The sequence below is a fragment of the Aspergillus campestris genome (assembly GCF_002847485.1).
Source record: "Aspergillus campestris IBT 28561 chromosome Unknown P168scaffold_11, whole genome shotgun sequence".
Taxonomy (NCBI): Eukaryota; Fungi; Ascomycota; class Eurotiomycetes; order Eurotiales; family Aspergillaceae; genus Aspergillus; species Aspergillus campestris.
The window spans coordinates 1,373,768-1,400,255 of NW_020194346.1; the positions used below are offsets into that span (position 1 = coordinate 1,373,768).

Here is a 26,488-nt window from a genome sequence, read left to right on the forward strand (position 1 = left end):
TTGCCAATCAGCGGGATTGCTAGGCCACACTCAGTTGTTCTCCTTGGGTGGCAAGATTTAGTAACTGGGTGGACAACTGGCTGGATTATATCTATGCGTTACTTGGTACTGTCTCTAGTGGTCGCTGATAGCTATCTACGTGGGTAGATAACGATATGTCCACAGGTAGTGTGTAGATCACTTGAGTTGAGTGGCACAGTATAGGTCGCTACAAATAGTGCCAGTCATTCTCACTCAGTTACAAGAATATCACTCTATTTACATGCTATGTTGAATTATTACAGTATGTAAGGTGTATTTGTACCATCTGAATTGCGCCCGGCGTGGTAGGATAAGCGGATTGACTGGATAGGATATACTTGAAGCATCCAGGCCAAACAGTATCAGGGCTCGTTTTATCCGACAGTGGCTATTACAATGAGGACTGGGATATCCAGAAATCGGTGTTCACACGACAGTCAGGTCCTTAGCTCGGCCATAACCTGAGTAGCCAACCCCGCGAAGATTCCACTGCGAATGCTCCTTTTGCGAATTGCCACCGGCGTCTGTAGCCCGACTTAACAGGTCGACTTTTGTACCTGGTGTCATTCTCACACTAGCTCTCCACAACACCCAACACCATTTCGAACTGCCACTCGGCGTGTTCAACTCTGCCTCTACCCACGAGTGTCCACCATCTCCAGACACCTGGACCTGGGTAACCGGCCCGTCTGCACCCTCTGGAATGGCATACCCTTTGACCTCCACCATCCCACTAGGTGGTACCGTCACGGTCTCCCCGTCGCTAGGAACGGCAATGACAGAGTTGATGGGCACGTCGTACATGGGTGGCGTGCAGCCCCAGTATTTCTCCGCAGATTTGCTATCCGTCGCATCTGGTGGAAGAACTTTGTAATCCCGTTGCTGGTACACGTTGGGCGATTCGTGGTCTTGGATGGTGATGCGCTCAAGCCACTTGACCCATCGGACACCCACGATACCCGGTAGGACCACTCGGACTGGATAGCCATGGTTTTTTGTAAGGGGGATGTCGTTCACCTAGGCGATTCTGAGAAATAATCCGAGGGTGTGAGAAGAACAGTTATTACCCACCTCCAGTGCCAAAATAGCATCCCGGTCCTCCTCCAAGCACTTCTCCAACGGTACGCTGGTTTCGAAGAAGCTGTCATCCTGGCATTCCACCTTGTAGCATGAAAACGCCGCGTGTAGCTGGCGATCAGTACTGCTGGGATTAATGAGCAAACCAGCACGAAGGAGGACGTCTCGAAGACGGGGTCCCCTCCATTTGCAGTTCATGACGGCTGCGTCGCCCCAATCGATTCCCTGGACCTCCTTCAGGAGCGTGCGCATCGTGTGTCGTCGATTTCCAGCGCATTGTAGGGCACAGGTGACTGTGTGTTGGCTAAATTCGGAATGCAGTTGGTCTACCGTGAGTCCTAGAGGATGGAGTCCCACGCCGCGAATTCCGATGGTGTGCTTCTCGTCGGATAGGGGTGGGATTGGGCCGTGGTTGCGGTCGTAGCCGATGTCTTGTGGCGTGAGGAAACTGGAGTTTGAGACTATCAGTGATAGCTCTATAATGGTGAAGTGATTGGATGCAGGACTGTTTAATGGGTTCAGTCTAATATTCCGAGCATTATACATACTGGTCAATCAAGGCTTTTGTGGGAGGCTCCTGATTAAGAGGTTGCTCCGTATATTCATGTTTTTGAACTGTCATCGAGCAGGACATCTTTCCAAATTACTATCAAGATATAGCTTAGAATCGCTGTGACCTGAAGAAGCATTGGAGGTCTGTTGAAAAACAACAACTCCAGGAATGTAATGACGTCAGGGCCAGATATAGCGTTTCCAAAAACATGTGTCGGGAGAAATGTAGATCTCCTGCTCCATGAGACCCACTCTTGCCTGTCACCGTTCTCTTCTGGCACTGGCAGACTTAAATTTCTATCCCAGCCTCCAAGCTATGGAGAAGAAGGGACAAGCACAACAACTGGTCGCAAGCCGCTACCAATCCACCGGTGGAACCCCCTTGAACTTTAAGGAGACATACCAAGCTGCCATCTCTGCTACACACACATCTAGAGAGACTAATAAAACAACTCAAGATTGAGTATCCTGTCCAGACGCAGCCAATCTCCATCACCGTTATGAACCAAATTCACAGTGACTAACCCTATTTCCACTGGTTATTGACCTTTACAAAAGTCGACACAGCAACACAGGCCAAAGCTAATTCCAACCAAGATCACTGCGTATCCTTCCCATCAGCACCCTCAACAGGACTCAGCCACTCCCGTCGTCCTCGCCCCCAGACTTCCAACGTCGGACGCAGACCCGACTGATCGTCGATTGTCCCGCTTGTCACGGACACAGCCCCCAGCTTGTCCATAGCATCGTTGCCTATGAATAGGTTCGAGCCGCACGTGGTGCAGAATGAGCGTTGCAGGGCATTACCCGACTCCGTGGTTTTGTCCTGGTACGTCGTGATGGAGTGGTTACCTTGGGTGATTTGCAATTCCTGGTGTTGCCTGTTAGGAATTTCACTCGAAAGCCTTCTCTATGAAGAATGAGAGGCAGGTCTTACCGACTGCTTGTACCAGCAGTTTGCCCCGAAGGCCGAACCCGTTGCCTTTTGGCAGCTGTTGCAGTGGCAGAGGTAGTAGTGCTCCGGTACACCGGTAATGGTGTATTTGACAGCGCCGCAGAGGCAGGAGCCGGTCTTGGATGCGGTCATATTGGGTGGATGGAATGGCATACAAGATGATATGGATAGGTCGGGGGATCTTGTCTGATATCTACTTGGTGTCTGCGGGGTCGACCCGTGGCTAATCCCTGACAATACCAGCCTCCTCTAAAGAAGCTGTGAGATATTTGTCTTGAAATGGCAGTTGGTGAGCATCCAGGTAAGTCATGGGTGACTTGATACACGGCGTTAGTTGCGTAGGGTTTCATGCTCATTGGCGGGCAAGATTGATCGGCAGGTTAGGTCTCACCTCAGCTGTCTGAGAGCCAACCATGTGTTCCACCCATGCTACCCTGGATGTCAAAACGGGCAACATCCCCCACTAGGCATCTGTGGTTTTAGATGGGTAAAGCCGTAGCGGTTTGTACACCGGAGTTTGCGGACCGGAGTGAAGACGGAGATTAGGGAAGCCACCACATATACCGTTCTAGACCATGTTCTAAGCCGCATGTTGATGCTATCCAGGCAAGCAACAGATCCAGTGACCCCATGGAAACTAGAGATATCTCACACCCATGAGTACTATTCATATGGTTGGCTTAATGCTTTGCACACCTCGTACAGACAGTTTCTAACCATGAGACCTTTACAATTGACTTTCATACCATACCTACCTATTATTTTAGCTCTCGTGTCATATGTTTTTATCTTGTAAACCCCCATACCATATGGAGCCCCCGCCCTCTCTCTCTGTAAAGACCTATTAAGCCCCACCAAGTCAACTTTCAGCAACAGCACGTTCACTGCGGTAGGGTACAGGCACCACACTCGACAAAATTCCCCATAAAGTGGTTTGCTCGAGTGCAGTAGAATACAACCCGGCCGACTGTGGGCCTTAGACCAGCCAGGTCCGTGTGAGAATGCCAGTGGAGCCGGTTAGATAGAACAGAACACTCCCAGTTTCTGGTTGAGAAAGGCTAGCTTCACGGTGACGCTGCCAGGTATGGCTATCATCTACTCTCTGGACCCACAGCAAGAGGAATAAAAGGTCGGGTTTCTATCTTAATGTAGACAATTTGACTCCAGTCTCAACCGGCTGGGAAAATAGGGAAAGTACACGGTCAAACGATAGAGGTTGTTCACTCAAGTAATACGCACTCTCTTGGGGGAAAGTAACCTGATCACTTCGTCGATAGTCCAGCGATATCTCTCAGCCCAATCCAGAGCGGTAGCACCGTAATTCGTCCGCGCAGTGATGTCTGCCCCATACACTTCAACGAGAAGCCTGACGGTCTCCAGATCATACATTGTGACCGCACGCATGAGAGCAGTTTCGCCCGCCGAGTTACGTGCATTTATGTCGACCATGTTCTTCTCCAGGAGCCAGCGAACCATCTCCAGGTCTTGCTGCCGTATTGCGGTCATCAGAACAGTCTGGCCGGCAACCCTGTCGTGTACGTTAGGATTCACGTTTGGCAAAGTGAGAAACATGCGTATCATTGGCATTTGCTTGGTTGTTATCGCTGCCTGAAGCCCGGGGTTAGGGTTAATGTTACTGGTCGTGAGTAGCAATTGGATTATATCTTCGTGATTGTTTTCTACCGCCACGGGTAATGGGTACTTGTATGGATCGTCTATAGCACATTGAGTCAGAAACCTGGATCAAGAATAGATGAGCAACATGGGGGGAAAGTCTTACTGCAGCCCGCATTTGGATTGGCTCCGCCAATTTCCAGAAGAATCCGAACGATATCGGCATCTCCTCTGACCACGGCCAGGAACAGAGCAGTATCTCCGCGTTTGGTCATTGTATCAGTACGAGCGGAGCCAGTCCGCAGCAAGGCTTCCACGACCTCTATTTGTCTATTCTCCACAGCAACCATGAGCATACTTTTCCCACCGTAATAAAACCGGTTAATATCGAATTTCCTTCGCAGAAGGGTCGTAACCAGGTCCGTAAGGCCCTTTTGCACCGCTATCAATAAAACGTGGCTGATGTCTAGTGTGCTGTTGTCTTTCATCAGCAAAGGGGACACGTTTTGGGGCCCGGCGGTCGGTGGCAGCGCCGACCACTCCAGCGCCGATTCAAAGCCATTCTGAAGCAATTCATGGATCACAGCGCTATTTCCATCTTCCAGCGCAAGTTTAAACGCGCGTTTGGTGCTCATGTCAGACAGTTTAGCTCCTACCCCCCCACGCTCCAAAAGCAGCCCCACCATCTCGGCGAATCCCATCTCCACTGCCAATGTAAGGGCTGTGTCGCCGTCGGGGCTCATCCAGTTGGGGTTGGTACCATCCACTTCCAATAACAGCTCCAGTATCTCTAGACGATTGCTCCTAGCAGCATACATGGTGGGCGTCCAGCCATTCCAGGCCGGCAGGTTGGGGTTCACCTTGCCAGTGGACAGGAGACTTTTAGTCACTCCAGTGAGCCCCAATTCCGCCGCAATTGATAGTGGCGACCGGCCTTGGATATCAGGGACGTCCGGTGTTATGTTTGGATTTTCGAGAAGAAGATTGATAGCATCCTGGCATCCAGTTTTTACCGCAAGCAGAAGGGGTGTCTGACCACTAGGATCTTGGCCATTGATTTCGGCAGCCGGTATCCCGTCTAGCAAGTCTCGGACTTGTGTAGCGAGGCCGAACCGTGTAGCTAGGTGAAGTCCAGTTGCACCGGGTCCATCGAGGTCGTCTACGAGCGACAATGTTATGTAACAAGGGTCGTCGATAGGAAACATTCGATCCGCGGCGGCAGTTAACGATGGGGTTTGAAGAAAGTGCATGGCATACTCGCGCACTTTCTGATCGCCTTGTACTGGCTTGGTGTGATCCGCCCAAAAACGAACCGCATAGTCGAGGAAGAAGGCACAGCTTGGGTTTGTGGCGAGAACATCGAACGACAGGTACCTGAGACAAGCCAATGATATCTCTCTGCCAGAGCTGATCCAGGGATGCTGATGGTGGTATTTCTCAAAATACTGAAAAGCAGTGAAATGAGCGAATTCAATGAAGCCGGTACTTGGGCTCAAGGTTACGATGCCTGAACAATAAGAGACAACTGTCGTGATATCTGGCGGCGCGTAATTCAGGTCAAGGCGAGTGCCATCTCGCTGAGTCTGGGCCGCTAGAGCCTCTCTGAGTTCCATGGGGCTCAGATGTCTCTGAGCATGGAATACCCAGCTTATAACGCGGAAGGCCCACTCACTGTGGCCTGCTTTCTCTATCATCCGCAGCGTTTTCTGGTACGCCTCATGAATTGGATCCTCGGATCGACCATTCGCTATGTTATCCAACTCCTCTTGTATCTCCCCTCTCGTACACTTGCGCCTCAAAATGGTAACATAGAGTCGAACAAGAATGAACCTAGAGGTGTGAGTTTGAAAATGTAAGCCCGGTGTGGATATGGACCCTTACATCCCCTGCGCGGCATCGATAATTGTCCTTTTGAAATGATCTATCTCGGGTAATTCATCGGGTATCCTGTAAAATGACGAAAAGTCGAAGTTACGATCAATGGACGCCTCCATGTCTTTCTCGACTGCCCGAACTTCCAAACAGTGACAATTTGGCATGTCTCTGAACTCCTTTGCAATGATATCAATGTGGCGCGAAGTCAACAGGAAGCGAACACCCATGTGTTGCAGCCGTCGGATAACCTGAATCAATTCGTGGAAGCATTCGGATGCGCATTCGTCGAGGGCATCGATGACCACGAACGGGTGGTTACATTGTTCTATGGCACAGCATAGTAGTTGAACGGTCTCATGCGGGGATACTTGCTGGCGAGCATGATAGAGCTCTGTGACCCGATCGGGGATCGACGGAAGGACCTCAATCAACTGGCGCAAAACGGACCGGAGAACGTTTACCAACGTTTGTTCGGCTTGTAAATTGAAGTTAAAATAGACAAAGGCAAGGGTATAGTTCGTCTTTTGTCCACCCCGGCAGAGTCTGTCTATCACAAGCGACGCCGTGGAAGTCTTGCCAGCACCTGGTAACCCCGGGCAGAAAAGACTTTGCACGACTTTACTGCCGCGTATCCATTCTAGAAATCGGGGATCTTCCATGAAAGCTCTTCCTGATCCTTGGTTGATAGTCCGTTGTGCGTCCTCATGCTGTGATAGATAGTAGCTTGGGGACAGCCAGTTCAGGGTGCTTTGGTGTTGTTCGCGATCCTGGGTTTGCAGGAGAGGTTTGATACTATCGTTCAGTCTTCCAAATTCTTCGTCCACTATAGTAGAAGAAGTGAGGCGTTAGCGGGTTAAGGTGCGCATCGATCACGAGCACTGACTTTTCCCGGTGATGAACTCGGCCCTTTCCGCTCTGTCTAGCTGGGCAACTGGGATTATCTGAAGAAGCTCCTTAGCGAATGCAGCACTGACTGCCGCGGCATACGGCTGCCATCGCTTAGACTTGTGAGAGTCCGAGTAGTCACAGATACCACGAATCACAAGGCACGGGAAATTGTTGTTTAGGCCAGCGGCCTCCATCTCGAAACAAAGCACACCATGTTTCTGTCGCAGCTTCTCGCGGGTTATGCTATCCCTCATCACTTGATTGCCGGACGCAATCAGACCACAGTGTATGATGGGGTCTTCCGTGGCCCTAGGCTTACGGACCACCAGTCGCCCGTTGTCATCCGAGCAGTGAAGGTCTTTGCAGGAGTGGCTGGTATCAACGTGCGGGAAGTTCTCGACGTACAAATGATCATTCTCGGCTCCTTGATATCGCCAGTCCTGAGCCCTTCTTGGGTACCTGGTTCTCATTTCGTCTAAATGCCGCGGGACTGTGGATCCTTCAAGCTCATGACGTGAAACAAGCTTTGTGAGCGCAGACAGAAGCACATTTGGCGGGCGGTTTAAATAGCCAATATTCATAAAGTTCCCTTCAGATAATGTTTTCCCGTAGTCATACTGGATGACACCACCTACGGAGTTTAGTCTCGCGTGGTGGTACGTGGAATTTAGAACGCACCGTGGCCAGGACCCGGCTTGCTCACGACAATATCCCCGAGTCTAATATCTTCCTCCGGGTCGTCGATTGGTGGGCCCGGTGCGCCCCCCCCGATTCCCACCATCAAGCCAGTTTTGATGTTGGGGAAGCTCCGCAGCATATCTTTGGCGACTGCCGTCGCTGGACTTTCCCCCACTGTTCCCAGTGGAAGGCAGCCGATGACCACATTATGCCGCCCAATCCGACCAAGTGTATATGCATTTGTGTCTCCAGGGTCCTGGTCAAGCGGGGGGTGCTCTTCGTCCAAGAGCGCTGTAGCAGCCGCCGCTTCGAGGGGAAGCGCGCAAATCCAGCCCACCTGATAGTCGTTTTCTGTGAGTGGCCCACTACTAGCATATCGGTAAGCGATCGACTGCAGATTGACGTTTGACAACGGACCAGTACCTTATCATGCCTGCGGATATTCTGACGCCAATGCAACAATGGGGTTTCGAACTAGATATCTTTCCTTAGCTATTGGAAGCAAGAATGTTGATTAGATGTCTTCATCCAGGGGGACATGGCGGTAAATAAAACCATGCTAAGCCCCCCCGGGAGAGGCGGTGCAATGCGACAGTTGAGACGTGGATTACATTTCGCCCAAGTTGTCAGCGACCTATATATCTTGCATCCACGCCCCGTACTACATTTCCAATAAGTGTCTAGGATATCAATAGGTCCACCAGAAGACGAGGATGGAGAGACAAAAGCGTGAGAGTGAATAATATCACACTGCTCAGCTGGCCACTTTCATTGTCGCGTTTTGTCTTTACGGAAACGCCTACTAGTATCGAAGACAGATCTTTCGCACTGTTTGCTCGACCAGTTTTGGGCTGTTGTTGTAATACACCATCTTTGGTGGATAATGATCGGATCAAAGGAATGTGTGGGTCTCAAGCGAAAGGCCTACCAGTCACAAAAAGATCGAGATCATCAACAACAATATTATCGTCAACCTGCCTCACATGCCGTGTCATGTAATGTTGGGTATATCAGTCAGGTCAAGCCCTATACCAAACGTTGGTCCACGCTTTGGCGTAGCGGTCTTGAGATCTAATCAGACCCCATTATTATCGAGCATCATGAGCAGCCATCTTGCCTACAATTTATCCATCCAAAGCATACAAATACGAACACACCCACACCGTTATCATCAGTCAAAACAGAGTCATCACCATAACCCAGGAACAAACCTCGCCGTCCTTGCATGCCAATCCTCCCAAACCTTTCCAAACCGCCCCTTCAACATCCTCTCTTCGTCCCGAACCCTCACTGTAAAAAACACTCCAGTGACAATCACCCCCAGTAACACCAGCACCAGCGCCTTCCCGGACACTGTCTCCCGCATCCACTCCTCCATCCAACACCCGGCCGCCGCCGCATCCCATCGCAGGATAAGCGGCACGGCCCCAGCCTCCACGAGCAGTAGTCCCGAGTAGCTTGGATGCTGCAGGTAGCCGTACACGCCGTCCGTGATCAGCTGGTCTGGCTGCGCGAGGTGAAACGTGAAGTTCAGACCGAGACCACCGTACGCAGAGAAGCGGAGGGCCCCTCCGCTGGCTATGGCGAGTAAGCTGACGATGGTAGTGGGCGACCATGTTAGAATGCCTTTGTCGAGGTTCTGCCTGCCCGGGCAGATGTGCGATAGATAGGATGCATCTGTGGGGCTTGCGGTCCAGAGAAGCACGGTGATCGCTTGATAGAGGAAGGCCAGTCGCACGAGATGCGCCCCGAGCAGGGGACACAGACCCGTTAAGAATCGTATGCGGTCGCGTGGTTTCTCTTGACCACCCTTGTCGCTCGGTCTATTTTCGGAGTGGCTTGTCGGTGTGGCGTTGGGGGGCCTCATGCAGCGGATGGTGATGTCGCCGGCGGCTATCAGGGCCAGGGCCAGAGTGGTGGACTGGAGGGTGGGCATTTTTTTGGGATTTTGACGTCAGTCGATGAATTCGATGGGGGCGTGTTGGTGTGCTGCAAGTCGACCGTTATTCCATCCATCTCCAGTGGGACGCCGGGAAGTTTGGTCACCCCTTCGCGGTGCAACACCCCACGTGATTAACAAAATACAATATATCGAAGAAATCAGTTGTATCCCATCCCTCCGCTTGGAGTACTGCTTCGGTCCTCTTTGGTATAGATTATAGAGCTAAATAGCCTATGAAGAATATGACTGTCCGGAGGATGGCATACGAAGTATAACATTTGATCATTTTACCATTTGACCATTTGACCACTATATCATATTATTTGATTATTTTTCCCATCCCGGGCGGTCTTAGCAAAGCGACAGGGTGAGCAAACTTCCCTGCGTCCCACTGGAGATGGATCCATCGGTTGGAATTGAATATGGTGGACGATCCACGCGTGGCCAGACGGATGGACCCCGCACTGCGGAGAAGTTGCCGCAACCGGGTGTTTCCTCAGTCCATCTTCTGTTTACACACACCTCCATCCACCCACACACCGGTTGGTTGGTACACCATCACATCATATAATATCGCAAAATGCATCTACCGCCAAGCGAAGCCGTGCAAAACTCCACCATGACCGACCGTTTCAACGCCGAAGCCGCAGACTGGGACTCCAACCCCTTTGTGCAAGAAGCCACGAACCTCGCCTTTGAAAAGCTGCGTCCCCACATCGATGCTCACATCGCGGCCGCAGACAGCCCCATCGATGTTCTTGAAGTTGGCTGCGGCACGGGCCTGCTCAGCACCCTCGTCGCACCCCTCGTGCACGAGGTCGTCGCGGTCGACACTGCACCGGGCATGATCGATATGCTGACGGCCAAGGCTGCGCAGCCTGATCAGCCCCACAATATCATCCCCATCTGCAAATTGCTCGAGGACCCGGAGGACCCGGCGCTACCGGCGGGTACCGACGGATCTGGCGCCCGCCGCAAGTTCGATCTGATCCTGTCGCATCTGGTCCTGCATCATGTGCCGGACGTCAAGGCCCTCTTGGTGACCATGATGGGCTGCCTGAAACCCGGGGGTCGCATCCTGCTGACGGACTATCAGGATTCCGGGCCCGAGTGTATGTGGTTTCACCCGCCGTCCAAGCTGGACGGTGTCGAACGGCATGGGATTCCGCGGATTTGGATGACGGAGCTGTTGGAGGAGGTGGGGTTTGTGCAGGTAAACGTGCGCACGGGGTGGGTGATGGTCAAGAAGATTCCGGGGTGGGAAGAGGAGGCACGGCGGGACTGGTACCCGTTTCCCTTTCTGATTTGTGAGGGGGTGCGTCCGTGATTCCTGAATAGCTGTATATAGTCCGACCTGATGTGGCTTCTGCGAGGCCATGCAGAGCGCCAAGAGGGTGTCTTGGCAGTATGCGAGGAGGGACGATCGAGCTGATAGATCACGCTGCATCCGTGGTGGCCGCGTTCCATGCAGACACTATTGCCGTGTACACAGTGGCCAACCAACTATTCGCGGATACACCAAAGATGTCGTCAAGAGCACAAATGCTGCAGTTATGGTCACATAATTCAAACGCTTGAGTAATGGATGGGTCCTTGGAAATGACTCGCATTCCCTGCCGTGTAAAGAGGCTCGGCACGGGGCCCTGATGTCTATGATTTGTCTATGGCAGCTGATCGACAAGCCTCCAAGACGGCACAGTTGGCTGAGGGAAGCTAGTCGTCTCACCCTGGTCAGGGTGCCTCAGGGTGACATTGTCCCCAGCCTGATCGCAAGATTAGACACAACTATATTAAAATCAGCAGCCATCGATATATATAGATGAAGACCGGGGGCCTGCCCAGAGCTGAGCCTCAACGGTGTGGTGTGTCCGATATACGATGGACGGTATAAGAGGCATCGTCTGCACCATGCAGGATCTATTGATATCATCGCATGATCAGCGTTCGCAATCTGCATGGAGTCGCAATAGTCCTGACACGGGCCATCTGTTCAACTCCACCAGAAATCGAGCCGACTTGAAACTTAAAACCTTCTGCCCCCGATGAATCCATTTTGCGACCACCCCACGATGGCTGAGCCTTGTGATTGTGAAGAGGCGCCCCCTACACGGTAGGCACATACTCTAGTTACTCTAGTGGAGTCGAGTCGTTCCTGACATGAGTAGGGAGCTCGTCCTCTGCTTCGATGGAACGGGAAATACGTTCCGCGCCGATGGCGAAGAGAGCAACATTCTCAAGATCTTTCGTATGCTGGACCGTACTAAAGAGAAACGATGTATGTCCTAGCCCTCTCCTCATGGATGGACTTATGCTAACCAATTCAGATTGCTACTACCAGCGTACGTTCCGGAGTTTCCCCCATATCATATCCCACTAACTCCCCCAGCCGGCATAGGAACAGACATCACCCCCGGCGCATTCGCCAACCTCGCCTTCCGCCCCTTCAGCAACCTCCCAACACACAAAATCTTCGACCAAGCCCTCGCCACCTCCTTCGACCAACACGTCATCCGCGGCTACCGCTTCCTCGCCCGCCGCTGGCAGCCCGGCGCCAAGATCTACCTGTTTGGCTTCTCGCGCGGCGCCTACACCGCACGCTTCCTCAACGAGATGCTCGACTTCGTCGGCCTCATCTCCGCCGACAACGAAGAGCTCATCCCCTTCGTCTGGGAAGCCTTCACGCAGTGGAAATTCGCCGACCCGGGCCCCGAGCGTCGCGCGGCAGAACGCTGTCTCCGCGTTTCCCGCGATACCATGTGTCGCTCTGTGGGCTTTGTCCAGTTCCTCGGCCTCTTTGACACCGTCAACAGCGTGGCGGAATTCAACCGCGACGAGTCCAAGGACACCCAGATCCAGCCTAACCCGCGCATCATGCGTCACGCCGTCAGCATCGACGAGCGCCGCATCAAGTTCCAGCCTGTTCTGTTCGGGGACGTCCATCCCCACAAACATACCAGTCGCGCCCCCAAGCGCGTCAGCACGTGGGCCGCGCACGGGGAAGAAGCCCTCGCCGCCAAAGACCGCGACAGAGCCTCGACGTGCGGCCACGACAGCCCCATCCGCACGCTGTCACCCTCCCAGCGGAATGACGACTTCGAGGAAGTCTATTTCGCAGGCGACCACTCCGACGTCGGAGGCGGGTGGGCGCCCGACGAGGACACCGACGACGGGCGCGAAGGACGCAAACGCAAGCGCACTACCAGCGCTAGCAGCAGCGATCCGCCTGCCCCCGACGACGTCCCCGCCAGCCAAATCCCGCTGATGTGGATGGTGCAGGAAGCCATCTTAGCCGGACTGACCTTCGACCCGGACCAGCTGGCGCGGCTGGGGTGCTTCGACCCGCACACGCAGCGGGCGGACCCGAAGATCGTGCGGGCGGCGACTACGGCGGAGGTGCATGATTCGCTTAATTACGACGGCGGCAAGGGGCTGGAGACGCTGTTTTGGCGCATCATGGAGTTCTTCCCGTTTAAACGGCCGAAGATTACCCCCGACGGGTCGGTGGCTATGACGCGGTGGCATACGCGCGGTCTGCGTCGGCCGCTGCCGGAGGGGGCGCGCATCCATGGGAGTGTCATTGAGCGACTCCGTCGGGATCGCGATTATAGGCCTTATAACCTGGGCTTAGGGCACCAGGTCGCCGAGGCGCAGGGGCAGATGGCGCACCGTGATATCGGACGGTGGAGACATGTGGAGCATGCGGGGATGTGCGATTACTGGGTGCGGGTGAGGGGGGCGGATGCACAGGATGATACGGTGCGGTCGCGGGATATGTGTGAGGATTGTTAGGTTTATTTTCGATTCTGTCTATATTGGTCTGGTTAGTTTATAGGGTATGGTTTGCTATAGGTATAAGTTTGCATTGTACAATTGATTCTGGGTTCCATTCAACTAGTACCATCTGTCTCTATTGACCCAACCACGTAAATAAAGAACCTCGGCAATCAACCCCGCACACCCATACAAAGGTAAACAAACTCCACCACTTTGACTCTACATTATACTCTCCCTATCTACATACTACTCTCAACGAAGGCACCATATACTCAATTGTCTTCCATCCCGAAGAAAGCACGGAAACAGCGATGGCGCCCAATCAACCCCTCGAATCCACTCCCTGGATAACCACCCTCCTAGCCGACCAAACCTACGTAACGACGCCCATGCCCTCGCGCATTCCCAAGTCGTCCACCGAAGACAACTTCTTCGCCCAAACGCTCAACACGCCATCTACCATCCCCGCATGCATAATGCAGTACCAGCGTCCGGACCTCTCTTCCGGAGAAAAGCCCGGGGACGTGAAACGCCTCCGCCTCTTCGTCCGTCTCGCCGAAAACATCACTGGATACCCTGGCACGCTTCACGGAGGCGTCACGGCCAGCCTGCTAGATGAGAGTATGGGGTTGCTGCTGGGTGTGCGTGGGGAAGTAGGGCCCGCGGGGGAACGGTCGCGCGACGGCGCACTGGCTGAGGTGCCTGTTACGGCTTATTTGAATACGAGGTTCAAGAGACCGGTTCCGGTCCCTGGGGATGTGGTTGTCAATGTGTGGTTGAGGGAGGGGGGTGAACCTAGTACGAGGAAGTGGGTTGTTGACGGGGATGTTCGTGATGAGGGTGGGAGGGTGTTGGCTGAGGGGGAGTGTTTGTATGTACGGGTGAGGGCGAGCAAGCTTTAGTTTATATTGTGTATATCCGGTTCATGGGGTAGTTAGAAAATGTCTGTATAGATGGGGTAGGCTCATTGTGATCGGTAGATCCGAGCCTCGGTAACCCCGCATCATGTATATTTACACTATATATTATCTATTTGCTACTCCTATTCACTACTTCTGGTCCATATAGACAAATCAATTCATATAGATTCCTGCCAATAATCATATAAATGAAAAAGAAAATGACCCCCCTCGAGCAAATCCCCTGGATCGCCGCCCTCCTCACCAACCCATCCTACGAGACCTCCCCCCTCCACGACAACCTCCTCCCCAAAGCTCTCAATACCCCCGATGCAATCCCATACTGTATCCTACAGAGTCGTGTGCCTCCTCACTCATCCCAAGCTACATCCCCGACCCTAGAACCAACCCACGAACTACGCCTGTTCGCCTCCTTGGGACAAGATGTCGCAGGCCACTCGGGTGTCCTACACGGCGGCGTGGTAGCCAGCTTGCTAGACTCGGTAATGGGGTTGGTATTGGCTTCCCGCGGGCAGGCCTGCATGACTGCCTCGTTGAATGTGCGGTTTCGACGGCCTGTCCCGGCGCCTGGGGCTGTTGTTGTGCAGTCATGGGTGAAGGAGGAGCGGGCGGGGAGGTGGATCGTGCTGGGGGAGATTGTGGATCAAACGGGGAAGGTCCTGGCTGGGGCGGAGGGGATGTTTGTGGGCGTGACAGGGAGGCCGAGTAGAGTTTGATAGTGGGGAAGGGCTGTAGAGTGGTTGTATGTCCTGTTTAGTGACTGTATAGAGTTCCAGCGAAAAAAACCAACTCAGCGAACGTGCAATGCTACGAAGTGACAATGTAGAAATGTATGGGTTGTGTAAAGTGATTATATATTGCTATATCTGCTCTCTGATGCGAAAAGGCCACGGGACATGTAAATCCCGATTCCACTTGCGATCAATTGTAGAATCATTAATAAAAAAATGAGTTGAAACGCTACACAAAACTCCGTACTGTACACATAAGCGCAGATGCATCACGAAGGCGGATAAAATGGAACCTCCCGCCATATTTCTCCTTCCCCAGGGATATGCATCGTTCCCCCAATGACAGAAACATTGCCGGGTCGGATTTCTTGAACGGGGAAATCCTCCCACGTCGCGTGGACGCTCGACTCGCCATCCAGGATGCGATTTATGTTCAACAAAGTGCTATACACCACGTTGGCACTACCTGGCGGCGTCCGGCTCTTTTCCCGACCTTGTTCCGCGCTTTCATCAGAGTCTTTGATATCAGAGGATGTCATCAGTCGCCCAGTCAGAGACGGGAACGGCGCATAGCATTTCAGGAAATTTGCCCTGCACATCCGACCAAGCGTAATGTCCAGCTGCCCCCCCGAGTCGAAGTCCTCTTTCATGCCGGTTGGGCTGACCGACAGGGCAGACAGCATCTTTTTCGCTGCGCTATTGCTCACCGCGTAAAGGTAAGAGCACACCCCGTCCTCGGCTTCAAAGACGAGACGTGTATCCTCCGTTCGGTTGATCGGTGGCGATTCCCGGAACACAGGCGTGAAGTGATGCGTCGGTGTGACGGTCGGGTCGTGAGAGGCGGCGAAATAGCTGCTGTTCGATCGCCAGTTAATCCCGCAGTGGCCGAGCCAGAGGATGTCCCAGTCGTCGCCGTAGGGAGATGTTGTCGCTGCTGCGCTCGTCCCTTGGAGGGCCTGCAGGGCAATGGCCACGCTTTGGAGTTGGGTTTTGATCGTCACGTCCCAGTCGCTGTCGTCTTCCATGATGATGGCGCTGGATATACCCTCGTCCACGATGCTATTCACGTTTGGTTAATGGGCGGCTGTTTTATCCGGAGTCGTCGGACGTACTGCTGTAGGGCGTTCACGTGCGCGCGTCGGGCGGCATATTCGCGCGCTGTGAGGTCGTCATGCCAGTTCTAGATAATCGTCTGCGTTAGAGACTTTGGACATCTGTGGTTCTCGTGCCTTGTGGACTTACATAAGAGTAGGCTAGCGCATTGAGCTGGTCTGGCGTGACTCCGTCGATCCAGTCGACGTGGAACCCCAGGACAGACGACCGGAGAACGATGCTATCGCGCTTATCGGGTCTGGAGGGAAGGTTGATCGCGAAGATTTTCTCGACCTGTCATGTTATCTTTAAGTGAGTTGAAAGTACGTATGATACAGCGGCGAGCCACTTACCCCCAGGGTCTCGTTGCGGATATCCTCCAGATAAGGGTGCGTCTGGTGGAGGACCGCCGGCACCGGGGTTGGGAAGGTCGCGTAGGCAAAGAGGACGAAGGCGACCGCGACAACTCCGATGAGGTAGAGCAAGAGCGAGGGGATGCGCTTTGAGGGTATCGACCAGGCCATGTTGAGCGTGGCACCTCGTCCTGGAGGCTGGAGGGGGGAGAAATCTTCAAGCTGAGGAACTTCTCGACCGCGGGGAACCACGATATATTATTTAGAGACCGACGGACGCCCATCCAAGGTGTGATCCGGCAGGTGAATGAATGGATTGATGCCATGGGGGCTGGAATCCTTCAGGCCGTGGGGCCCAACCCGTCAGCGCCGGGCGTGGAGGGGCGCCGCACAGCCCCGATTCCTTAATTACGCCCCCCCCCCCCCCCCCCCCCCCCCTGATACTGGCCACGACATATGACAGTTTTGAGGACCGATCACCGATGTATGGGGGGAGGGCTATTGATTGAGATTCTGTGAGTGTCCGAGTCAAGGCAAAGTCAATTTGCAATTTGCAACGAACACCGGGTCTTGCAGAGAACTGTTATATTACACGCTAGACTGCGCCAAATCTCTAGGCCCCACTTGGGGTCTAGATGTCCAGCGGGTCGCGTGTCTATAAAAAGTCCCGAAAGATATCTGTCAATTCTTAGGACCCAAGATGTTTTTATATCCCAATCCCTGAGTTGATAGAAGGTAGAAGACTACCTTTTGAACAACGTTTGAGCCGGTCTGTGCTATCGCGATGTAATTCACACGGTGCGCAATTCACACGTCTCCTCCGCCCCATCCGCCCTTCCTCAGCTTGATCCTTCCAAGTACCCACCTAAGCCTATATGGGTTCGTCGCCCTACTGTGGATCCAGAAACCAGACCAATCAACCCCGAGCAAGCCAGCGTCAATACGATATTGTGTTTAATTATTTGAATAAAAAGGGCTTGTTTAGGTGATTAGGAATTGCCTCACGTTCTTTAAGCATGTTGATTTCTGGGCAGCTCGGTTGGAAAACACATTACACCACAACGTTGACTGATGTTTGGTATAGGGCTTCAACTGACTGACAATATCCCCAACATATCAAGGTTTGGATACTTTGGGTTGGCCCGGCATCATCATCGTGATGCGGCTCTGTAAACCCTAGTCTCCGCGGGTCTTACACCCGTCAAGACGAAAAGGACATCCATGCGTGTCTTCTGCCAATGTAGCAGTTGATGAGCAATTATTACATCAACAATAGAGTTCTTGGGTTGCCTAAACTAGGTAGCTCCTTCTCTCTCCGTCACTTGCCCTTCATCGCTATCCAACGCCATCATCACTTTGTCTTTCATCTCACTTCCCGTTCATCACCATCCTACCCCATCTCTGTCTTTGCTGCCTTGCTATCTGAATACCCTCCTATGATATCCAGTGACAAGATGCCGATCCCTGAAAAGTACGCGTCGCTCATGCCCGAGGACTGGAAGTTGAGCTTGCGTGACCAACAGAAGCGGACGGCCAGCCAGGTCTCCCAGCTTTCGCAATTCCCTGCCGCGTCCTCGTAAGTCTCTAACTTTCTAGAAGAAAAGGTCAAAGCTCTGGCCTCGCAACGGGACCTTCTCATTGTTTACAGAGACGGGCTTTTAGAGACGAGAGCCAACAAATCCGTAGTCGAAGAGGAATTTCAGGAAGAACTGGCTTCAACGATTGCTCAAATTGTCCCACTTACCAGAAGTCTGGACACTCTTGCTAGACAGAAACGAGTTATTGAGGAGGATCTGGAAGATGAAATTGCCCCGAAGAAACTCAGAGACGAGGAACCAGACCTTGGTTTTCTGGAACGGGCGTATGCCAGCACCGTTACAGCACGAGTTATGGGGGCCTCCGCGAAGCAAAGCAAGCAATTCTCGAAGAAAGATCAGTCGGCTTTTCGCCAAGCTGTGCTCCACCGGTACCAGGCGCTGAAGCTCGATGATTCCACGAATTTGGCTTACTGCCACCTGACCGGGTGGTCGGATGCGGAATACGTGAAGGCCGCCCACCTGGTGCCCAAGCTCCTGACTGGTCAGGAGATATCCTTCCTCTTCGGCGTCAAGGAAGTACCCTTGACAGATCCACGCAACGGTATCTCCCTCAACAAGAATATAGAGATAGCATTGGATCAGGGAAAGATCGCGATTATTCCCTCGTCCGACCCGGGTAGAAAGCCGATCAAGTGGAAATGTGTACTCGTAGACCCTGATATGGGAGGGCATATCGCGATGGCATTCGCCGGTACAATCGTCAAGTGGAAGGTTCGTGTAATCGACATGATCCACTTACCATATTCTGACATTCGATATAGGAACTCGACCACAAAGAGCTCGTTTTCCTCTCGGATAACCGACCAGCTCGCCGCTTTCTATACTTCAGGTTTCTGATAACCTACCTAAATGCAAAACGCGCCAATAATACGGCGTTTACCTCCACAGTCGAAAGCAAAGACCAGTTTTGGGCATCTCCTGGCGACTACTTGGAGAGGTCAACTCTCAAGTCGCTCGCCAGAAATATCTCTGGTCTCGAACTACCTCCCACTCTTCTCGAACACACGTTCGAGCACGAGCCCCGAGACGAGTCGGCCGCGGACTCCACGGGCACTATCCTCTCCTCCCTCCTGAGAGAGGCAACAGTGGAGAGCACCAGGGAGTTGGAGGAGGGGGAATCGGATGGCGAAGATGAGGAGGAAGGCCATGTCGTTTAGAAGGGTTTTCGGTTTTGTTGTAGCCACAAGCCAAGGTCAATTTGTCACCCTAGCCTAGAATATTATAACCCCAATTCATGTTTGGCGAATTTGGCAATTTTTGATGTATTTGGTGATTTTGGTGTCTCTAGCTAGGGCCTTTCGGCCATCAGTGACTCGGAAGGATCCCGGAAACGGCGATATATTCGAGGATAATGCGACTCTCTCTCTCTCTCTCTCTCTATTATCACCCTAATGAATTGATGAGATTGCCCTTGATGCAAGTGAGATCGTATAGCTCGTGCAGTCTAGCAGATATCCGACACAACTGTTACGAAATAATTCATGCGGTTACACAGTGTTATTGCAGGCCCTAGGGAGTTCATCTCTCAATACTATAGGCCTTTCCTTCTCTCAGTTGAATATCTACAGTGCCACTCAGGACATAACAGTGTTATCAATGCAAAGCCCGTGTCTATACATCCGGTCAGTCATAAAAAACGTGGAAGGGACGATGATACAACCGATGATCACTGCAACTATGAACAAGATTGCTAACACAAATAAGGTGGAAAACGCACTACAAAATCTGCAAATTAGCTGACATGCTGACTGTCGACTGATTGTAATTCCACTCCTCAAACCTATTGGGGTAGCTGCATCTTGACGGGACCATCCTACTCACTGTGAAACACGCCCAAATGACAGGACTTAGGGCTGACCGCCAGACAGTGGTCCGTGTCGACACATCATGTTCGCCGGCTGTCGGATGTGTGATATAATCTTATCTGATACTCAGGGCTTTCTTTATGTTGGTTATGTTATTCAACTACTCCATAGGTATGAGATTGAGAGAGAGAGAGAGTTGCATTATCCTCGAATATATCGCCGTTTCCGGCTAGGTATGAGATTATAATAAGCCAAGCGGATAACCGCCGTGTCGATGTGGCTTGTGTACGCGTTTCATCCGTCCATTCTTATGAGGTTGGACAGGGTAATGAGTCCAGCGGTCAGAATAGTCACATCTCGTGTCATTAGGTATACTACAGTTGTATAAATATCTAGATCTATCCCTCCATAACCAAACACATCAACACCATCAGCACCACCGTCAAGATGAAATTCCACTACGTCCTCCCCGGCCTCATGGCCAGCCTCGCTGCCGCCCACACGACAATGACCAACCTCTTCGTCGACGGTGTCAACCAAGGTGATGGTGTCTGCGTGCGCATGCACAACGTCGCTGAGCTATCCAGCGAGCCTGTCCCGATCGACAGCTCCCTTATGGCCTGCGGTACCCTCCCCTCCCCACCCATCTTACCCACTTAAATAATGCTAATGAAAATGCAGGCCACAACGGCGAAACCCCCGTGTCCCGCACCTGCGGCATCAAACCCTCTTCCAAACTCACGTTCGAATTCCGCCAAAACGCAGACGACCCCCGCTCCGGCCCCATCGCCCCCTCCCACCGGGGCCCCTGCGCCGTCTACATGAAGCGCGTGGCTGACGCAACCGCCTCCGCTGCGTCGGGCGCCAACGCCGCGGCCGGACCCGGCTGGTTCAAGATCTGGGATCTGGATTATGACCCTGCGTCCGAGCAGTGGTGTACGCAAATGCTGATTGGGAATAACGGGTTCTTGTCGGTGACTGTGCCGGAGGGATTGGAGGCGGGTGATTATCTTGTGAGGACGGAGATTTTGGCGCTGCATGATGCCGATAAGAGTCCGCCGGAACCGCAGTTTTTTGTCGGCTGTGCGCAGGTGTTTCTGGAGGGTGGTGGGGAGGGTGGGGTGCTTGTTGAGCAGCCGGAGACTGTTTCGATCTCGGAGGGCACGTACGATTTGGAGGTCCCTGGGTTGACGTTCAATATCTATGAGTCTGATCCGAAGACGTATCCCATGTTTGGCCCGCCTGTGTTTCGGCCGAAGGATGACGCCGCCCGGGTCGAGAGCGACCCTGTCAAGCAGAAGAACGGACTCCGTCTTGCTGGATGTGTCCTTGAACGAGATAACTGGTGTGCGGTCGAAGTGCCGGAGTACTCTTCTGAGAAGCAGTGCTGGGAGGCTTCCGAGAACTGCTGGGGTCAGAGCAATGTCTGCTGGAGTACGCCCCCGCCGACGGGGAATGCCGTCTGTGGGGTCTGGCAGGACCGGTGTCACCGGCTGGACGAGGATTGTATGTCGGGTCGCTGGACGGGCCCTGAGCAGGAGTGGGATTTGACGCCGCAGAAGCCGAATGTTGCGGGGTCGGTGGATGTGTTTACTAAGGGGGAGTAGCGACGCAAGTCGGGATAAAGAGGGATGTCGGTGTGGTGAGGAAACTGAGGTGAATTAGTGGTCGAAGTTATCGATCATCTACTATGTACCATTGTGTATACAAGGTCAGTTCGGGTAGGTGTATAGTGAAATCAAAGTTGCTCTTCTATCGATCTGGTGCCTGTGATTAAGAATTCCAAATAGGCGTATAGTAGGTTGATTATATGGATCATCTAATATGTATACTCTATACACAGTTATTGCCTCCCCATCCTAAGCTGGAGTAGATGTATAATAAATAGATTTTATAAATGCTATGTCTATATGTACACTCTATATACATTATTCTACATCATTCATCAAGCGGAGTCCTGCCCACGGGAATCCTGTCCCCGAGAGTCCTGCTCATGAGAATCCTGCTCACGAGAATCCTGCTCGCGAGAATCCTGCTCGCGAGAGTCCTGCTCCCGAATCTCACGCAGCTCAATCACCCCCGTTTTACCCGCCTTATCTTCCATCGGGCAGTCTTCCTCATCAACCGCATACCGCCACCGTCCGTCCACTCCCGTGAACTGCCGGAACCCGTACCGCTTGTCCAGCCCATCCAGATGCGTCCGGCGCGCCTCGCTGGTCCACGTGTACGTCCCGTGGAAATCTCCCATCATGCGGCTGTGTGCCAGCCACGGGAGGACCGCCCCGATCGATCGCGGGATCCGCGGCCCTTGGAACCGGCCCCGCCGGGTCCCAAACACGACGATAACGACCAGCGTGTCCAGTGCGATGATGATCAGTGCTAGCGCTAGGGACGGCACCGACGGGACCATGCACCATAGGCTGTACATGATGGTTGCGTCCGGCGCTACTGGCCCCTCATCTAGCGGCTCGAGGTAGATCTCGCGCCATAGCGAAAAGTACGTGCTGTACACCCACTGGTACACGATCTGCGTCATGTCGATCAGAGCCGGCGTGTGGAGGTCGGTCGCGTTGACCTGCCGTTGCTTGTACAAACGTGCCACCAGGAATCCCGCCCAGTCGTACGACGCCTCATAGTCCCCCTGTTCTTGTTCTTCCCCCGGCTCCTGATCCACGTAGCTTTGGGGAATCGCCGCAAACATCTTATTGAACTGCCCTAGGCTGATTGTCGCATTCTCATGCATCGACCCCGACGTCACTGGCGCGTCCGCCCGCGGCGTGTAGTCCTGCACCTGGCCCTTGTAGTCGAAGGTCACCGTGTAGTTCTGCACGTGCACCCGCGGCTCGCAGTGCAGCGCGATCGTGTTGTCCTCTGCCATGGCGGCCCCGCGGGCGTGGTGCCAACGCGCGACGACCATGACGGTTGAAGTCTGGCACACGTCCCAGTCGTCCTGGGCCATGGGGGACAGGAAATGGATGGACATGGAGATCCCGCCTGGGGTGCGGTTCAGGGCGGTCATATTGACCGTGCACGTGCGGGAGGGGTCCTCGAACATGGGGTAAGACCAGGACGCGGTGCGAGTGGCCGGATCCTCGGTCAGGTCGTGCTGCAGTGACAGGGGGCGACACTCTAGCTCCGCGCCGATCCCCATGGTCGTGGCGTTGTACAACGCATCCGCGTCGGCGTTGTTGATCTTCAGCGGGACGAACGAGTGGTTGGGGCTGGTCCAGGCGAGCATGGGCACGCCACTGGTGATACTGGTCTGGATCAGATCGTACTCGGTGAAGTCTGCGGCGAAGTCCGTCTGGTGGAACACCGACTGGCTGTAGTTGGTGCGGATGTTCTCGGTCGGGAGGTTCGACTGGGTCAGCTTCTGCGTGAAGAGCCCGCCGGCCACGACCGTCAGCAGAGTGTTGGCCACGCAGGCCAACGACACGAGTCCCAGCAGCGGGTGGCGGTGACGGAGGGTCTTGATGAAGACGGCCCAGGGGTTCTGCGAGGCGTAGTTCATGGACAGCGACCGACGCGCCGACGCCATGCCGCGCTGCAGATGCACCCACGGCTCCAGGATACTCAGGTTGCGGTGGATCGAGTTGCAGAGCGCGCCGACGGACGAGGCGACCACCGACGGCATGAAGGAGAGGACGACCTGGAAGAAGCTCGAGTCGGACTGGGTCAGGTGCTGGAAACTGCCTTCGTGGGCCAACGACGCGATGATGACGGCCATGACGGCGATCACGGCGGTCAACAGCAGAAACTCCACGATGAAGATCGGTATGACCAGGAAGTGGGGTCGGGGGTCGACGCGCGCCCGGAGTCGTTCTGCCTCCGCAGGGGGTGGGTCTATCCAGTCAGCCAGCGGACCACCAGGGAGATAGGATCAGGGGAACAAACCAGCCGGCGGAACAATCTCGAGACGCCGTCCCAGAGGCCCGTTGTACCAATGCAGACGAGAGTGGCGGAGGAGCCGTCGCAGCTGAATGGTGGAGAATTCATGATAGTCGGCATTGGGATCGGTCAGGATGTTGCAGGCGCCGAAAACGTCGGTCAGCATGCTGCACATGGCACCAATCGACCCCGGGTCACTCTGGAGGATGTTGGGGCGGCGGTGGTAGAAGTAGAGTAAGATCACGGCGAGGAGACCGCCGAGGGCCAAGATGACCTCAGACCAGAGGGCGGCAAAGGTGACAACGGCGATGGAGACCTGGCGCGTGACCTTGACGGCGGGCACGGTCGTCGGGGGTTCATCCGGGTTGAACAGGCGGCTCATGGTCATCACGAAAGCCTGCTTGACCCCGCGGGTGACCTTGGCCTGGAACTCGGGCTGGGTCATGACGGTCCAGGTGTCCAGCACCAGGACGGGCTCCAGATCGCCCAGATCCTGGCTGATCATCGGCAATTCGGTGACGGTGCGGTCGCCGGCCGTCGAGTTGTACTCCATGAAGATGGTGTCGCTGGTGTAGGGCGCGCGGTGGGATAGGAGGCCGTGAAAGGCGTGGAGGTCAAACTCCGACCGGGTCAGCGCCTCGGTAGTGTGGTCCCGGATCTCGATCTTGGTGATGGAGCTGTTGGCGTGCATCGATACGGTGGCTTCGGCATGCAGGTACTCGACGTTGCAGGCGAACATGGTGGCCGACGAGGTGTACAGGGGGCCTGCGTCGCGGATGGACGCCGCCCCAACGTCCGAGGCGTTGATAGAGATGAGCACCCCGTAGAGGTCGTACGGACTGCACCGGCGGGCGGCAAAGGCGCGACGACCGACATCCGGGTCCACGGTCGCATCGGCCCGGGAGGGCTCCCAGTAGCGGACCTGCATGAAATCGGTGCTAGGGTACATGATACTGTTGTAGTGGAAGTCCACGGTGCAGGGGTCCGGTTCGTCCTCGGTCCCCGAGCCCGGCAGAGGGACGCCATCGACCGCCCACGAGACGGAGGGATGCTCCGGGACGGTCTCGTTGACGGCGACAGGAAGCCGATCCTCGTGCATGACGTCGTGGCAGGCCAGCTGCGACCAGTAGATGGTCTGGTTGACGGACCACAGGGTGCTCTCGCGGGGGTCCTTGGCGGGAATCTCAACCGGGGCGACGGCGAAGTCGGCGGAGCGCGAGCGGTGGAGGTCATCGGTCTTGGCGTAAGCGGAATCGAAGTTGTTCTGCTCCTGGGCAGCGATCCAGCGGCCCTGAGCGCGTGGAGGGACCAGGTGCGGCCAGATCTTCATCTCCTTGCTGGCCGTCACACTGACCTCGCGGAGTTCCAGCAGAGTACTCTGCAGGGCGGGCAGAAAGATGCGGGTGAGCAGGGTGAGCACGGAGACGGTCAGGACGACCCAGTGACCCCGCTTGGCGGAGGTGATGGGCGTGAGAAAGGTCTGGCCGAAGTTGTAGTTGATGAAGAGCACGGAGGCCGGGGCGCCGTCCGGACGGGCCATCTGAAAGTACGGTTCGAGGCGAAGGACATCGAAGTCGACGAATGACCAGAGAATGACAAGGACGAGCGCGAGAATGATCGGCACGTAGTTGTAGGCGAACGACTGGACGTTGGAGAGGTCATCGGTGCTTCGGAAATAGACGATGCCGGCATGGTCGCGGCTGTAGCGGCGTAGAATATCCAGGGTGATCAAGAGGACGAACATGAGGGCTCCCAGGAAGCAGAGATAGCGCGGACGGAGAGCAAAGGGTCGCCATGCTGGAGGAGGGGGCGGGAAATGGCGTCCTAGTGATACGGCGTATTAGCATTGTGGCCCAAATAGGTCACTCGCGTCCTCGACCGTGTTCCCTCTCATCATAACGGTCTCCCCTCCATCTCCGTAGCCGGGAGAGGAGCAAGGAATGATAACATACGCAATAACTGTTGCCAGAATCCCAACAGGCTATTGTCAAGGGCCCCGGGCATTCTCACGGGGTAAAGGGACCCAGCAGTAGCATCCCCGACGGTTCAGCGGTGGACACCAGTCGAGCACAATATGCGAGTCAGAGGAAGAACCGGCCACATGACGATACCCAGGACGACCAGACGATGGACAAGTTGCAGGGTAGGAGGTAGGATCGGATGAAATCAAGAAAGCGATGGGAGAGAGATGAATGAGGAGAAAGCTCAGAGTGTTCAGCTGAAGTCGATAAGGATCGCCATGTGTGACAATGGTTTGAATGGTTTGAATGGTTTGAATGGGTGGCCGCCAAGTTTGCATTTTGCCTATTTGGGCTAGGTGGGTTGGAATCCACCAGTGAGGAGGGGGCTTGGCAGTCTAGATGGTGATTATTTCTTTTCATTGGTGGGTTGTGAATAGACTAACCCGATTGGGAACCCCACCCGGTCCCTGAGTCCCGTGATCTTTGTGGATACCTGAGGCGTCCGCTCCCCTCTCCGCGTCTTCAGGCACTCTTCCCCACCACCTAGTTGTATAGTAGATAGATATTCTTCAGCATCCAGGATCGACATGGCTGAGAGACCGTGTGATTGAATATATACATTCTGCTCATCGTAGGGTGTCATGAGGTTGATATGATCCCTAAAATAAAGTGGAACATCCCGAGATGAACGCCACAATCCTATTTATATATATCGGATGTACCTCTCGACAGAGTCCCAATTAGCATATACAAATACCAAGTAG

The 26,488-nt window shown here is 54.1% G+C and overlaps 11 protein-coding genes across 11 annotated transcripts; 6 read left to right on the top strand and 5 right to left on the bottom strand.

The window, feature by feature from the left end:
• Window positions 1–447: 447 nt before the first annotated feature.
• On the bottom strand, window positions 448–1,720 carry P168DRAFT_274430 (putative sulfite oxidase; the record flags this gene model as incomplete). The annotated part of the gene is made up of 3 exons (XM_024835423.1): window positions 448–1,038; window positions 1,093–1,546; window positions 1,647–1,720. 3 exons carry the CDS (start codon window positions 1,718–1,720, stop codon window positions 448–450), a joined length of 1,119 nt encoding a protein of 372 aa, XP_024690376.1.
• A 348-nt stretch (window positions 1,721–2,068) lies between these two features.
• On the bottom strand, window positions 2,069–2,848 carry P168DRAFT_292856 (GFA family protein). The gene is made up of 2 exons (XM_024837682.1): window positions 2,588–2,848; window positions 2,069–2,521 (listed from the first exon to the last, which is right to left on the bottom strand). Exons 1-2 carry the CDS (start codon window positions 2,735–2,737, stop codon window positions 2,249–2,251), a joined length of 423 nt encoding a protein of 140 aa, XP_024690377.1. The 5' UTR covers window positions 2,738–2,848; the 3' UTR covers window positions 2,069–2,248.
• Window positions 2,849–6,096: 3,248 nt separating this feature from the next.
• On the bottom strand, window positions 6,097–8,066 carry P168DRAFT_334705 (purine and uridine phosphorylase; the record flags this gene model as incomplete). Its single annotated transcript, XM_024841696.1, has 3 exons — window positions 6,097–6,917; window positions 6,978–7,613; window positions 7,661–8,066. Coding segments are annotated over 3 exons (1,863 nt in total), but the record flags the coding sequence as incomplete, so codon positions are not given.
• A 1,174-nt stretch (window positions 8,067–9,240) lies between these two features.
• On the top strand, window positions 9,241–10,929 carry P168DRAFT_299315 (class I SAM-dependent methyltransferase; the record flags this gene model as incomplete). The annotated part of the gene is made up of 2 exons (XM_024838326.1): window positions 9,241–9,247; window positions 10,205–10,929. The coding sequence occupies 2 exons, from the start codon at window positions 9,241–9,243 to the stop codon at window positions 10,927–10,929; spliced, it is 732 nt and encodes a 243-aa protein (XP_024690379.1).
• Window positions 10,930–11,671: 742 nt separating this feature from the next.
• P168DRAFT_274440 (T6SS phospholipase effector Tle1-like catalytic domain-containing protein) lies at window positions 11,672–13,391 on the top strand (the record flags this gene model as incomplete). The annotated part of the gene is made up of 5 exons (XM_024835424.1): window positions 11,672–11,712; window positions 11,765–11,877; window positions 11,927–11,941; window positions 11,998–12,742; window positions 12,818–13,391. 5 exons carry the CDS (start codon window positions 11,672–11,674, stop codon window positions 13,389–13,391), a joined length of 1,488 nt encoding a protein of 495 aa, XP_024690380.1.
• A 296-nt stretch (window positions 13,392–13,687) lies between these two features.
• Window positions 13,688–14,278, top strand: P168DRAFT_321357 (PaaI family thioesterase; the record flags this gene model as incomplete). The annotated part of the gene is made up of 1 exon (XM_024840458.1): window positions 13,688–14,278. The coding sequence occupies one exon, from the start codon at window positions 13,688–13,690 to the stop codon at window positions 14,276–14,278; it is 591 nt and encodes a 196-aa protein (XP_024690381.1).
• A 218-nt stretch (window positions 14,279–14,496) lies between these two features.
• P168DRAFT_321358 (PaaI family thioesterase) lies at window positions 14,497–15,012 on the top strand (the record flags this gene model as incomplete). Its single annotated transcript, XM_024840459.1, has 1 exon — window positions 14,497–15,012. The coding sequence occupies one exon, from the start codon at window positions 14,497–14,499 to the stop codon at window positions 15,010–15,012; it is 516 nt and encodes a 171-aa protein (XP_024690382.1).
• A 211-nt stretch (window positions 15,013–15,223) lies between these two features.
• On the bottom strand, window positions 15,224–16,842 carry P168DRAFT_258616 (uncharacterized protein). Its single transcript, XM_024834607.1, has 4 exons — window positions 16,473–16,842; window positions 16,270–16,413; window positions 16,140–16,207; window positions 15,224–16,086 (listed from the first exon to the last, which is right to left on the bottom strand). The coding sequence occupies exons 1-4, from the start codon at window positions 16,641–16,643 to the stop codon at window positions 15,297–15,299; spliced, it is 1,173 nt and encodes a 390-aa protein (XP_024690383.1). The 5' UTR covers window positions 16,644–16,842; the 3' UTR covers window positions 15,224–15,296.
• An 897-nt stretch (window positions 16,843–17,739) lies between these two features.
• Window positions 17,740–19,341, top strand: P168DRAFT_329706 (HNH endonuclease signature motif containing protein). Its single transcript, XM_024841497.1, has 3 exons — window positions 17,740–18,048; window positions 18,121–18,781; window positions 18,832–19,341. The coding sequence occupies exons 1-3, from the start codon at window positions 17,909–17,911 to the stop codon at window positions 19,225–19,227; spliced, it is 1,197 nt and encodes a 398-aa protein (XP_024690384.1). The 5' UTR covers window positions 17,740–17,908; the 3' UTR covers window positions 19,228–19,341.
• A 981-nt stretch (window positions 19,342–20,322) lies between these two features.
• Window positions 20,323–21,748, top strand: P168DRAFT_306885 (lytic polysaccharide monooxygenase auxiliary activity family 9 protein; the record flags this gene model as incomplete). The annotated part of the gene is made up of 5 exons (XM_024839064.1): window positions 20,323–20,500; window positions 20,557–21,381; window positions 21,587–21,596; window positions 21,666–21,672; window positions 21,719–21,748. The coding sequence occupies 5 exons, from the start codon at window positions 20,323–20,325 to the stop codon at window positions 21,746–21,748; spliced, it is 1,050 nt and encodes a 349-aa protein (XP_024690385.1).
• A 41-nt stretch (window positions 21,749–21,789) lies between these two features.
• Window positions 21,790–25,558, bottom strand: P168DRAFT_274448 (DUF3433 domain-containing protein). Its single transcript, XM_024835425.1, has 2 exons — window positions 23,770–25,558; window positions 21,790–23,718 (listed from the first exon to the last, which is right to left on the bottom strand). Exons 1-2 carry the CDS (start codon window positions 25,505–25,507, stop codon window positions 21,821–21,823), a joined length of 3,636 nt encoding a protein of 1,211 aa, XP_024690386.1. The 5' UTR covers window positions 25,508–25,558; the 3' UTR covers window positions 21,790–21,820.
• Between the last annotated feature and the right edge of the window lie 930 nt (window positions 25,559–26,488).